This window comes from Stegostoma tigrinum, chromosome 1 (genome assembly GCF_030684315.1).
Source record: "Stegostoma tigrinum isolate sSteTig4 chromosome 1, sSteTig4.hap1, whole genome shotgun sequence".
NCBI lineage: Eukaryota > Metazoa > Chordata > Chondrichthyes > Orectolobiformes > Stegostomatidae > Stegostoma > Stegostoma tigrinum.
The window spans coordinates 138,970,494-138,984,222 of record NC_081354.1 but is presented as its reverse complement, the minus strand read 5'-3'; the positions used below and the strand labels follow the sequence as shown (position 1 = coordinate 138,984,222).

The window sequence follows — 13,729 nt, the reverse complement described above, 5'->3', positions numbered from 1 at the left end:
TCTTTCAATGAACTATGTACTTGTACTTCTAGGTCCCTCTGTCCCACAACACTCCTCAGGAACTTACCATTCACTGTATAAGTCCTACCTTGGTTTGACATTCCAAGTGCAACACCTCACACTAATCTATATTGAATTGCATTTGCCAGTTCTCAGCCCACTTCCCTATCTATTCATGATCCCTCTAATTTTTGATAACCTCTTTCGCTATTAGTGATAGCTCCCAATTTTGTATCATCTGCAAACGTCCTAATCATACCTTGTACATTTACATCCAGAACATTTATGAATTTTATTTCATTTTCTTTTCCTTGCATTTAATCTCATATATTTTTTTATCCTATTACATATATTTCCTTTTCCTCCTCCTCTTCCCCCCCCCCCCCCCCCCCCCATACCAAGTAGCACATCCTTTCACTTGCCTAAACCTATTGCATATCTAACTCTTCCTGGCTCCAGTGAAAGGTTAGCAACTGCAACCCTATTCCTTTCAGTATTTCCATAGAATCTGCCTAGTTGCTGAGTATTTCTAGCATTTTCAGCTTTTGTTTTGATTTTTAACATCTTTACTTCTGTTAAGCATAAATTTATTTTTGCTGCCAGTCACTGTGCAGGATTGTATATTTTAACAGAAGCTTTATGTATCAGACCCAAGACTGTTCCAAAAGATCCTTTTGCTTATCAACATATGATTTTCATATAACTATAACCCTATTGCAATGCAATTGTCCTCATTGTCCACAGAATGACACATTTCCCGTAAGCTGACTTATCAAATTTTCTTAGGGTGGTTGAAACTAGAAAGGATTCAGAAAAGATTTACAAGGATGTTGCCAGGGTTGGAGAGCTTGAGCTGGAGGGAGAGGCTGAATAGTCTGAGGCTATTTTATCTGGAGCATCAGAAGCTGAGGGGTGACCTGACAGAGGTTTATAAAATCATGAAGGGCATAGATAGGGTAAGTAGACAAATTTTTCCCCCCAAGGTTTGGGGGTGGGGGTGGGGGGGGCGCGTGGGGGTTGTGGAGGAGGGAGTCCAAAACTGGAGATCCTAGGTTTTGGGTGAAAAGGAAAAGATTTAAAAGGGACCTGAGGGGCAACGTTTTCACACAGTGGTTAGTGCGTGCTTGGAATGAGCTGCCAGAGGAAATGCTGGAGGCTGGTACAATTATAACATTTGAAAGGCATCTGGATGGGTGTAAGAATAGGATGGGTTTAGAGGGGCGATGGCCCAAATATTGGGCAAATGGGACTAGATTTATTTAGGGTATCTGGTCAGTGTGGACGAGTTGGACCAAAAGTGCCTGTTTTTGTGCTGTTTATCTCTGATTCTGTGTCTGTATAAGCTAATGATTTTGAACAAATTAATGTTGGGAGCTGCAATAAGTTCCCCCCGATTATATCAAAGCAGCCTTCAGCGGGGGGAAAAAAAATCAGAACAGCTTTTGATCTCAAATGTGTCATGTGTGCTGACGGTCTTAGTAAATATTTAACTCGTGTATCTAATTGCCATCATGCAAAAAAAAATCCTGTTAAGCCGAAGCAAGGAATGGTGGCAGTAGCCTTCACCCCCCCCACATGACAATGAATTGAATGTGTCACTTTTTTGTTGTGCACCCAGGAAAAGGTAAACAGTCAGACAAAGGGCAAGTCATTGCAGCAGCTGTTGCAGCTACCTGCATTGTTCCAGCAAAAAAACAAAATGTTGTTGAGTTCTGTCTTGCGTGGGACATGCCCAAGATCTATTTTGGATCAAGGGAAAAAGAGCATGCAAGGTAAGAGAAGTAAAAGTGGAAAGGAAAGCTCTTCCAATTTTATGTGCATGTATTTAACCTTGACCAGACCATTTTCAAATAAAAATTATCTAGAACAAAGGCCATTTTGACGCCGTTGGCTATATTATTTGGTCTGCCCAAGTTAAAATCTCCTGAGAAAATTCTATAAGATATATGTATAATATGTATTTCTCCCCAACTCTCAAAAAAACTTTAAGGAATGTTATGTAAATTTCTGAAGTGTTATGACCGAGGAGTTTATTTGGCCCATTGTCTGCATCAGCTCTCTAAATCAACTATACATCGTGTCATTTCCTCGCCTTCTCTCTATAACCCTGCATTTTTCTTTTTTTATAGATAATAAAATGTGAGGCTGGATGAACACAGCAGGCCAAGCAGCATCTCAGGAGCACAAAAGCTGACGTTTCGGGCCTAGACCCTTCAACAGAGAGGCCTCTCTGATGAAGGGTCTAGGCCCGAAACGTCAGCTTTTGTGCTCCTGAGATGCTGCTTGGCCTGCTGTGTTCATCCAGCCTCACATTTTATTCTTGGATTCTCCAGCATCTGCAGTTCCCATTATCTCTGATACAATTTTTCTTTTTTTCTTCCTTTTTTAGATAATCCAATTCCCTCTTGAATGCCTGGCATGAACCTGTCTCTGCCATTCTCAGTGTATTCCAGATCTTAACTGCCCACATGAAAATCTTTCTCTTCATGGCTCCATTGCTTCTTTTGCAAAATATTTAAAATGCAAGGCCTTTTATTCTAATCCTTTCTTCAGTGGCAACAGCCTTTCTCTGTCAACTGCCAGATCCCCCTCTCTCCTACTTCTTGAAGAGAAACTCCCACTTCTCCAATCAATTTACATAACCAATGCAGGGACAAGGAACTTTCACACACTCTCTCTTTTTTCTGCATAATCTCTGATGCCTTCACATCTTCCCTAAAATGTGCTGCCTAGAACTTGACACATTATTCCAGTTGTGGCTGAACTAGTGTTTTATACATTGAATGTAATCTCCTTGCTCTTGTATTCTGTGCTCCTATTAGTAAAACTAGAATTGCTATATTTTCTATAATAACTCACCTCTCAACCCAACTCCATTGATTTGTCCCTATCTGTACTCTGGTCCTCCTGCTCCTGTACCTCTATTTAGAATTGCACAATTTTTGTTCTTTATTCTCCATCCATATTCTTCTGACTGCAATGAATCACTTTACATTTTTCCATATTGAACTTCATCTGCCGTCTGTCTCCTTATCCTAACAAATTGTCCTTTTTGAAATTTTATGTTAACCTTTTCACAGTTCACAATGCTGCAGAATTTCATATCTTCATCAATTTTTGAAGTTGTGCCTTTTCACTAAAGTCTAGGACACTAATATATCCAAAAAAAAGTGTCCCAACATAATAGCTGGTAATCTCCACCACAAGCCTTCCTTCCGTCCAAAAAAAGCATTCCTTTATCAGGACTCTGTTTCCTGTTACTCAGCCAATTTTATATTTATGTTGTTACTTTTTCGTACATGAGGAGAGAACTTTGCATTCAAATCTGATATGTCACACTGCATGTCTTTTGGAAGTCCATGTACACCTCGTCAACATGACTATCATCAGTACTCTGCCTCAAAATAAAAACTCCAGCTACTTAGTTAAAACTATCTGCCCTTAACAAGTCCATACTGACTTTGATTAAATAATCCACATTTTCCCAAATGACTATTAATTTTATCCAAATATTATTTCTCAACTTTCCTAGTGCTTAAACACAACGTCTATAGTTACTGGGCTTCTCTTTACAGTTTTTGGAACAAGAATGTATCATTTGTTATTCCCTCAATCTCTGTCACCAAGCAGAATAAAACAATTATGGCCAGTACTTCCACAGTTTCCTCATATCCCTCCGTACTCTTGGATATATCAAATCTGGTGCTTTTGATTTATCGATTTTATAAGTTCACACACCGTATCAAATACCATTTCCTTGTCAATTTCAAATGTCTGCTATTCATGAAAATGGTTTTATGAGGATGTTGATAATCCCTACCTGTCCACATCTTTGTAGCCTTCATGTACTAATTCCTTCACTGCCTTTTGTTCAGTCAAAGCAGGCAAGCCTGTTCACCTCACCATCATCCATTTACTCTTAATGTTTTAAGACTTGCATATCTTCTATCTTTCCCATTGAAAGCTGCTTGTACATTGCCTTATACATACATACCCTTCTGAAGGTAGCGTGTCCAAATTATACCCTCTACTGCACATGTTTCCACAGTACGGTGAGTAATAATAGTCAAAAGCCAATGGAATGACTTCTGTTCATATTTTTGTTTTTGTTTTGGCCATAAGCTTTTATTGAATAGTCAGTACTTCTGGCAGTTTTTTGTTTTACTGGTCACATTATTGTGCATACCAAATAAACCACCTACCTCTTGAACAGCTGCAGCCTTGTACTTATGCATTTTACATTACTTCAATTAGTTTGTAATTCATCCAGCGCAAACCAGAAAGTTTGATGTTTGATTTGTAGCTTGTGACAGGGCCCATGATGGAAGAACTTGTTAATACCCGTGTAGAACAAACCTGCCTTACATTCACCAAGATATTATTTATTTGCGCATGTCTGACCTGCATGTTCTGCAACCTTTGTACTTTTCCAAATATATCACAAATTCATGCTTGTTTATCTTGTCGTTGATGTTGTTAAGCAATCCCATGCTTGGTGCAATCATTTGAAGGGGAATTTAAGGTGACAACTATCATCTCAGATTTGAAACATTTGGATTTCAACTGTTCCATCAGCATTTAAAATAATGTTGCTGAAAATAGTTAATCTTGTTGTGTTCGTATGTATATTGGGATTGTTTATGTTGCTGAGAGAATATTAAAACCCTCTGGAAATTGTGTATGTTGCTAACCTGAGTTAAATTTTGTTTCAAGGTGGTACACAAGGTTTTTTGGGACAAGTGGAGATGCTGCTCCTGCATTGAGTCACTACTCCCTAACACATTACAAACTGTGGGAGCAAAAGATTGACGATTGGCAACGTCCAATTTTAGAAAATGGGTAAATAGTGCTAAGTTAAGCATAAGGCACTTTTGCATTTTATATTTAAACTTGCCCTTCGCTGTTAAGTTTTTTAAAAAATAGGATAATTCATTTCAGCCACTTCCTGAGGCTTAAATTACCTATAATCTATTGTTTAGAAGACAGTGAAACAATGTGCATTGTCTTAATTCGGTCCTCTACATATGCAACATGTTATGTGAGCATTTTATGCATCTTCAGTTAAATAGTTATGATCAACTTGAAAATTATTTGTGCGGCTTACTAAAGAGCAGGTTGAATGCCGTTCTCATCAGAATTTGCGATTGTCTTTGATTTGTCATTGTATGGTGGAACTAAATTGATGAACATACAGTTAAAGTGGCATGTTCTTGATTATGCAGTTATTCTCCGGACTTGTTCGTTATGTTCTGAAATAACAAATGAGATCTCACTTAAAATCTCGAAGAAAAAGACTAATAAACCATTGTTGTTTGGAAACTTAAGAGCTTTAGCAAAAGTAGTGAAGTGCTGGGGAAACTCAGCAGATCTGGCAGCATCTCTGTTTATATACTTTTGCAATCTTCAGGACTCAACATTTGGGTTTCAACAATCTCCGATTTTGAACAGCCTGTTCCAAGTTTGCCTATGCCCACATCCCAGAATCCTGTTTTATATAGATTACTCTGGCACAACAACCTGTGGTCAACCACCAACATTTTCAACTATTCACAGGTCTCATTAGGACCCTACTCAGTATCAATCTGCCTCTCAACTTATCAGCTGTCCCTTTCTATCTCCCTGTTTGTGCCTTGCTTTCGCTATCACTCTATCCACCATTGACATTGTCCAAATATATGACAATTTTTCGCTCCACAGATGCTGCCAGATCCACTGAGTTATTCCAACACTTTCTATTTTAGTTTCTGATTTTGAGCATCCACAGTTCTTCATTTTATTGAATAAAATTGAGGCCACCAGAGTTTGTCAGATCCTACTGCAATACATAAACTTTATTTTCTCAGTTGGCCTATGTTAATACATAATTTCCCCTTTTAATATCTATTCTTCCAACCTTGAGCGGATACTGTTTATTTCTTGAGCTATAGGAACAGCAGACCTCTTGTGTCACTTTAGCCAAATAAGACATTCACATTTTGGCCTAGACACTAAATTTTGGAGTCTGTCCTTGCCTGATGTAACTGTTAAACGTCCCAGTATGGGACAATAGAGTATGTTACAAACAACACTCATTTCTTTTGCCGAGTCTAATTAGGATTAGCTAATTCAACACTGTAGCTATCTATTTAAATCATTAGCGAAGCTCTAATTTTTAATTTCATTTTAAATTGAATCATACTTCTGAATAATTTATACGTATTGACCAACAATTACCATGTAAATTTGGCAGAGTAGAAATAATATAAATGAGATCAAATGTGTTGAGCAAATGTTAAAGCAGTTTGTATGGTGGAGGAGGTACTGAAGAAATACTGGAAATAAACCTACTTGGAATGTTGCTGATGAGGGCATCCCTCAAAGAGGAACTGTAGGTAGCAAAAATGTTTTAAATATTCCATATTAATACATCTTTAACTGAGCCAGGACAGTCCATTCCATTCCATACCAAATTAAATATTGCAGGGCAAAATTGTAGTTTTGAATCTTTATTAGCTAAACATAATTCTATATTTGTACTCTTGCTTTCATGAACTGATATAATTTTGAATATGTTGATCTTCACAAATTGATAAATTGTAAATGCTAGCATTGTTTCTTAAGTAGACACACCTTGAACATGGTGCACCCCCCCACTTAATTACAAAACTAGACAGAATCCCACTCTGTTTAAAGAAAATTTGTCCTACTTATGATTAATTTCTGGTTAACTGACTTGAGCAAGTTTTTGTGGAAATGATCAGACCTGCATTTACACATTCTTGCACACCTGTTTTGCACATATATTTATCACAAAAACAAAATCCTTTCTTTTTAATCTGAAACTTTGTAAATTTGAGGCATCTGTGTTCACATTTTTCTGTTCCCATTGATTCTACAGCCAGTTACCTGACTGGTACAAGTCAGCTCTGTTTAATGAACTGTATTTCATATCTGATGGAGGGACGATTTGGCTTCAAGTGACTGATGATTTAAATATAACAAATGGCTTGACTATTAGGAAGGATGGGCTTCCACCTCTACCCAAAGTGATGAAGGAGTATGGACGATTTGCATATTTAGAAGGTATATACACTGTTGATGTATAATGTTATTCGGCGAATGTAACAACAATCGATTTTACCTATCACCATCATCAGTGTGAATGGTTCTGAAGCTGTCATATCTTAGAGACTAATCCATACATTTTGTTTTGCATAATTTCAGTATTAAACTTGACTAGAAATTTTAATTGTTTTATTTTCCAAATATTTACATTGAAATTGTATAATTTTAATTAAGTTGGGCAATTGGCCAAATTAATACTTTGAAATAATGTATGAAAAATACTTTGTCAACAAGTAAATAATTCTGCCATTATCTCATTTTTTGATTTTGCATTGTAAAGTCTAGTGGAGTACTTCCCAAACTTTTTCCTGACACATCCATTTTAATGCTTCTGCTATCTTGTGATTCCAGAATTAAGATTGGTAGGCAGGAAGTTGTTTCCATTGGGTGGATGCATCTTAGAACTCCTATGATGTGGAAACAGGCCATTCAGTCCAACAAGTCCACACCAACGCTCTGTAGAGAATCCCACCCAGACACATCCCCCACCCCTGCCTGTTCTATCACTGTAACCCTGCATTTCCCAAGGTTACTGCACTGAACCTACATATCCCTGAACACTGGGTAATTTAGTATGGCCAATCCACTTAGCCTGCACATCTTGGACTGTGGGGGGGAATTCCACGCAGAATTGGGGAATATGTGCGAACTTCACGCATACAATCACCCAAGGGTGGAATTGAACTTGGATATCTGGTGCTGTGAGGCAGCAGTGCTAACTAACCACAGAGCCATTGGGTGGGAGATGGTTTATGTTTTAGTTTTCTCTGCTTTTAAAAAAGGGAAGACTCCCCTACGATTGTAACAGTAATCAGTGCTTTTAAAAAAAACAGATGGTTAAAGTACAAGCATTTGAAAGGGCATTGTAACTGTCAAATGAGACAGTTGCTGCAATAGTGCTAATGACGCCACAATTTCATTGGCGTTGTGACTGATAATTTTGGAAACACTGGACCAGTAAATAGACAAGTATGTCTGAGAATCATCTACTAAATATGGAACTGTTCTTTCCTATTGAAATGACTGTCTAGTTGTGTATAAAGAATAAAGTGCTGTAAAGTATATTAATTATTTTTCTCATGCATGGTAGGACAGGAGTATCGAATGTACAATACATACGATGTTCATTTTTATGCATCATTTGCACTAATTATGCTATGGCCCAAACTGGAAATTAGTCTACAGTATGATATTGGTAAGTGATGTATACTCTATTTGGCCCATTTTATGAAAAGAAACTATTCTGAACTTTATGGGGCTAAAGTAATTGCCTGGTCTTGAAAGTTTGTTCTCTTGTTTTTTTGGGATGTGGTCATTGCTGGCTAGGACAGTACTCATTGCCAATCCCTAATTATCCTTGAAGGTGGTGGTACCAGAGCTGTTTTAAAGGTACATAACTAAGGAAAGAATAGGGCCCATTAGGGACTAAAAAGGCAGTCAGTGAATAGAGTCAGAGACACAACTGAGGTTATAAATGAGTACTTTGCATCTGTATTTACAATCTGTCTTATAAGGATGATGTATATCTAGAAATTAAGGAAGGGAGTGTGAAATACTTGAACAAGTTGACATTGCGAAGGAGGCAGTGTTAGCCATTTTCAAGCCTGATTAAAACACTAAGTCTCAGGCCCGGGTGATTTGTATTCCAGGCTTCTTTGGGAGGCAAGGGAGGAGATTGCCCAGGCTTTGACGTTAATCTTCTAATCCTGTGATCACAGGGTGCCAGAGGACTGTTAGATAGCTAATGTAGCACCATTATTTGAGAAAGGCAGTAAGGATAAACCAGCAAATTACAGGCCCATGAGTCTAGTGTCTGACATCTATGGAAGGGTGACTATTGGTGGGGAAAAAAATTGAAGACAGAATTAATCTCCACTTGCAGAGGCATGAATTAATCACAGTCAGCATGGCTATTCAGGAGGGTATCATATCTTAACAAATTTTATATATACCAGAACTTCAAGAGGAGAGAGTAGTGGCTGTCACTAAGGAAAAGATGCTGGGGAAGCTGAAAGGTGTGAAGGGGGTATTAGTTACCCAGACTGGATTGGCTACACCCCAGAGTTCTGAAGAAGATAGCTGAAGAGATTTATGGAGGCATTGGTTGTGATTTTTCAGAAATTACTGGAGTCAATGAGGGTTACAGAAGACTGGAAAATGGCTAATGTAACAACCATATTTAAGAAGGGAGGGAAGCAGCAGACAGGAAACTATATAGGTTGGTTAGCCTGACTTTGGTCATTGGTGAGATTTTAGGAATGACTCTTTAGAACTGAGATGCAGAGGAATCTCTTCGGCCAGTGGGTGGTTAATCGGTGGACCTCATTGCTGCAGAGGGCTGTGGCAGCCAAGTCATTGAGTGTATTTAAAACAGAGGTTCTTGATGCGTAAGGGGCTCAAGGGTTACCAGGAGAAGGCAGGAGAATCGGGCTTGAGAAACATATCAGCTATGATCAAAAGGGAGAGCAGACTTGATGGGCTGAATGGCCTAATTCTGCTGCTATATCTTTTGGTCTAAGAGGTTATGGTGGTGTTGTATATAATGGTAATTAGGCCACAGGTGGCAGTTGTGGCTGCAATAATATAGGAAGGATGTCATTGCACCAGAGAAGATGCAGAAGACATTAACTTGGTTATGAAGAGAGACGAGATAGGCTGTGGTAGTAGGAACTGCAGATGCTGGAGAATCTGAGATAACAAGGTGTAGAGCTGGAATTTTGAAAAAGGATCTCAGCTCGAAATGTCAGCTTTCCTGCTCCTATGAGGCTGCTTGGCCTGCTGTGTTCATCCAGCTGTACACCTTGTTATCCTAGATAGGCTGGTGTAGTTTTACTTTGAATGAGAAGGCTGAGGTGGGACCTGTTTGTGTACAAAGTTACAAGAGGCATTGATAGGGAGAAAAATTTCTCTTGGAGGGTTCAATAGCTAAAGGCACAATTTTTAGGTAAGGAACAGGAGGTTTAGAAGAAGTTTTGAGGAAAAAAAATTTCATCTAGGTAATTGTGGGTATCTGGAACTTGCTGCCAGAAAGTATGGTAGAAGAAGGAACTTTCAAGGAAGTATTTTGTATGAGCACCATTTTCTGTATGTTCGCTTACAAAGTAAATAAACTAATTTGTTGGCTTACAGATGATTTTATATAAATTACATTGCTTATATCCCTCCAGAAAGACCGAACAAATGTATCAGTGCACGTACTGTCAAATCAACAATACAACAAGGCCTTTGAGCTCTGCACCGCATGACTGCAAATTAGATTTTGAAAATTGATTTCTCAGTTGTAAGGAATGTAGTTTCCACTCGTGGAAGAGACTTGCATGGAACCTGAGAATATTGTTCAAATCCAAAATTGGGCATAGATTCAAAATTTTAGTTGTAATATAAAGGCAAAGCATTGAGAGTTGCTTACACATTGAAAATTCATGGAAAATTTCTTTCTTTTAAGCTGCTGCTGTATTGAAGGAAGATAATACACAGCGAATACATCTGATGAATGGTAGATTGGCAAAAGTGAATACATCAAATGTAGTTCCACATGATATCGGAGATCCAGGTGAGGTTTGATGCAATGTTTCTGACAAAATTAAACTTGCATTTTGTCAAAGCGAAATAGGAGCAAATTTTTTTTTTCTTTTTCCATATGACCATTTACTCTCAGGAATGCTTGCCCTTTAAAAGATTGCAATTTCTCATTGCAGTTTAATTTGGCCTAGTTTTATTGCTTTTTGCCTCGCTGAAGTTCTTGTTTTCCTAAAATATATGTTTAATTTATATAACACATTGGAATCAATAGGAAAAATTGTACTCTAGGCATGTGCATTTACATTAAAGCACTCTGGTACTATAAACAGACTCTCAGAAATATCCATGCATGTGCCTGTGCCTATACTGGTCACACATGTAATTGTTCCTGGTTCCCAGTTCCAGTTCCATATTCTTTCCAGTGCCGTCATTTTCTTCAAATGTTTATTTCATATTCCTCTAGCTATGGTTGCTTGTCCATAGTCTAATAATTTGAATGAATGTGAGAATGGAGATCACTATTTCTTCAACACTGACCACAAAATTAGGTCAATGAGCAAAAAGCATAAGGAGCTATATAATAGAAGGAAGTATTTTTTCATTCAAATTAGTAAACTATGGACAGGCAACCATAGCTAGAGGAATATGAAATAAACATTTGAAGAAAACGATGGCACTGGAACTGGGAACCAGGAACAATTACATATGTGACCAGTATAGGCACAAGCACATGCATGAATATTTCTGAGAGTCTGTTTATAGTACCAGAGTGCTTTAATGTAAATGCACATGCCGAGAGTACAAGCTATTTGCAAGCCTTTGAATACAATTTGCTGTCATTGGATGGCTGAGCATACACACTGTCTGGCTCTGAGGTGTGAGTGCTTTTTAAATAATCTGAAAAATTGAGATACATAGTCTATACACAGAAGTATTGTTTAAAACATTTAATTGTGTAAAATATGGACAAGGAAAGAAGGATGATATTGAGAGACAATTGGAGCTTTCCAATAATCCTATTATCCTGTGCTTCTATTCATGTAGCTCGGACCCTATATGTTTTTCTCTTTAATTGGCATCAGTGTTTCCAGCTATATACACCAATTGCTGTTAAATATGCTTTGAATTGTTCTTGGTTGTGTTTCCATGATGGCATGACCTGCAGTTTCATGCATGATATTGCAATGTACTCTGATACAGATAATTGGGGCCACAAGTATTGATAAACATAAATCTTATGTTCCTTTTGTGATATTGGCCCATTTGCTTAAGATATGCTAACTGGAGAAATGGTTATGAAAGTTTGAAAGCCACAGTGTATTGAGTGTGGCTAATTCAGGTAGAAAGTGCAAGAAATTGTGGTTTTGTGCGCAAGCTTTGAACTAGTTATGACTCCAGAGTCTGCTTATAATGCAGTAGGAAACTAGCATTCCCTACTCCCAGGCAGCACAGTGGTTCACTTGTTTGCACTGCTGCCTCGCAGTGCCAGGGATCCAGGTTCAATCCCACCCTCGGGTGACTGTCTGTATGGAGTTTGTGTTATCCCCCATGTCTGCATGGGTTTCTTCTGGGTGCTCTGGTTTCCTCCCACAGTCCAAAGATGTGCAGACTAGGTGTATTGGCTGAGCTAAATTGCGCATAGTATTCAGGGATGCGTAGGTTAGGTGGGTTTATAGGGGAATGAGTCTGGGTGGGATGGTCTGTTGGCCAGTGTGGCTTGTTGCTGCGAAGGGCCTGTTTCCAGACTGTAGGGATTCTATGATTTTCTTTTCCACAAATACCCAAAATGCACCATAGGCATTCCTGAGGTGTTATCTCCCTGGAATATCATAAATTATGCAAATTGCACTTCAATACATGTGGTCTCCTCTACATTGGAGAATCAAAATGCAGATTGGGCAACCGCTTTACAGAACATTTGTGTTCTGTCCGCAAAAATGACCCTGAGCTTCCAGTTGCCTGCCTCTTCAACATATCGCTGTTCTCCGGCCAACATCTCTGTCTTGGGCATGCTGTAGTGCTCCAGCGAAGCCCTGCACAAGCTGGAGGAAGAGCACCTCATTTCCTGTGTGGGACCCCCAAAGCCTTCTGGACTCTATTGAGTACAACAGTTTTAGGGCTTGAGCACCTTCTCCCATGTCCTTATCCCAAATCCTTTACTCTAGGCCTTGTTAGCACATGGGCTGCTAGCACGAATAAACCATTGTCAGCCATTAATGGTGCCTATTAAACAGTTCTCCCAGGCTGACCTTGCGCCTCTGCCTCCACCTGAGGTTTACCCCACCTCCTCCCTCCACCCCATTTTCAGCATTTATACCAATCTTTTCCTAGAAACAATCGACTCTGACAAAGGGTCACTGGACCTGAATATTAACTCTGCGTTCTGTCCACAGATGCTGCCAGATCTGCAGTTTTTCCAGCAATTTTGTTTTTGTTAAAAACTACATTGGTTCACCACAGACCTAATTCCGTTATGACTATCCCAATACCTCAAAAATCAAATAAGACGGTAGAAAATTATTTAATCATCAAAGCAAATTACAAATGTGAAGATTTATGCCTATGAATGTTATGAAAGCTAAAACAATTTCCAAGTTAGGGTCTTGTGTTTTAAATAATCTTTCTTCATTCTAGGTTCAGCCATAATGCACCAGGGAGCTACAGTCCCCAGGCCCTTTCAAAAAAGGCATATTTCTTAGACAAATGTTTTTTTTTCCTGACAATGATGGGTCTCTATACATGAACATATGTAGCTTCAGAGCTGTTTTTGCACTAGTAACCACATTCAGATTGTCAGGTGGTTTGCAATTTAGCTCATTATATTCGCTAGGAAATTATCTAGGCATGGAGACATTTTTTTGAATTGAGAAGCCATGAGGTAATAACTCCCTAGTGCATTTTCTGTGGAAATTTCTCAACCTTTCACCCATTTCTCTCATAGTGTAAGATGTTGCTCCTTCTGAAATTTGGTTTCCTTGCATCTGATCTGATGAGTTCAAGCTGAAAGGTCTTGTCAGCAGCGATACTGAAGTTCTGTGCTACAAAGCAGCAATCTGTAGTTTTCATAAGATTGAGGGTTAGATCTTCTAATAAAAGCCAAAAA

General features: G+C 38.6%; 1 protein-coding gene across 3 annotated transcripts in view; it reads left to right on the top strand.

Annotated features, from left to right (window-relative positions):
- Window positions 1-13,729, top strand: part of gba2 (glucosidase, beta (bile acid) 2) — a 61,320-nt gene that overhangs the window by 27,134 nt on the left and 20,457 nt on the right. For all 3 annotated transcript variants that reach the window (XM_048531269.2, XM_048531278.2, XM_059648975.1), the window contains exons 7-11: window positions 1,619-1,772; window positions 4,714-4,839; window positions 6,878-7,062; window positions 8,195-8,299; window positions 10,550-10,657. In XM_048531269.2, the coding sequence (XP_048387226.1) occupies window positions 1,619-1,772; window positions 4,714-4,839; window positions 6,878-7,062; window positions 8,195-8,299; window positions 10,550-10,657 (678 nt within the window). The remainder of the gene's footprint in view (window positions 1-1,618; window positions 1,773-4,713; window positions 4,840-6,877; window positions 7,063-8,194; window positions 8,300-10,549; window positions 10,658-13,729) is intronic.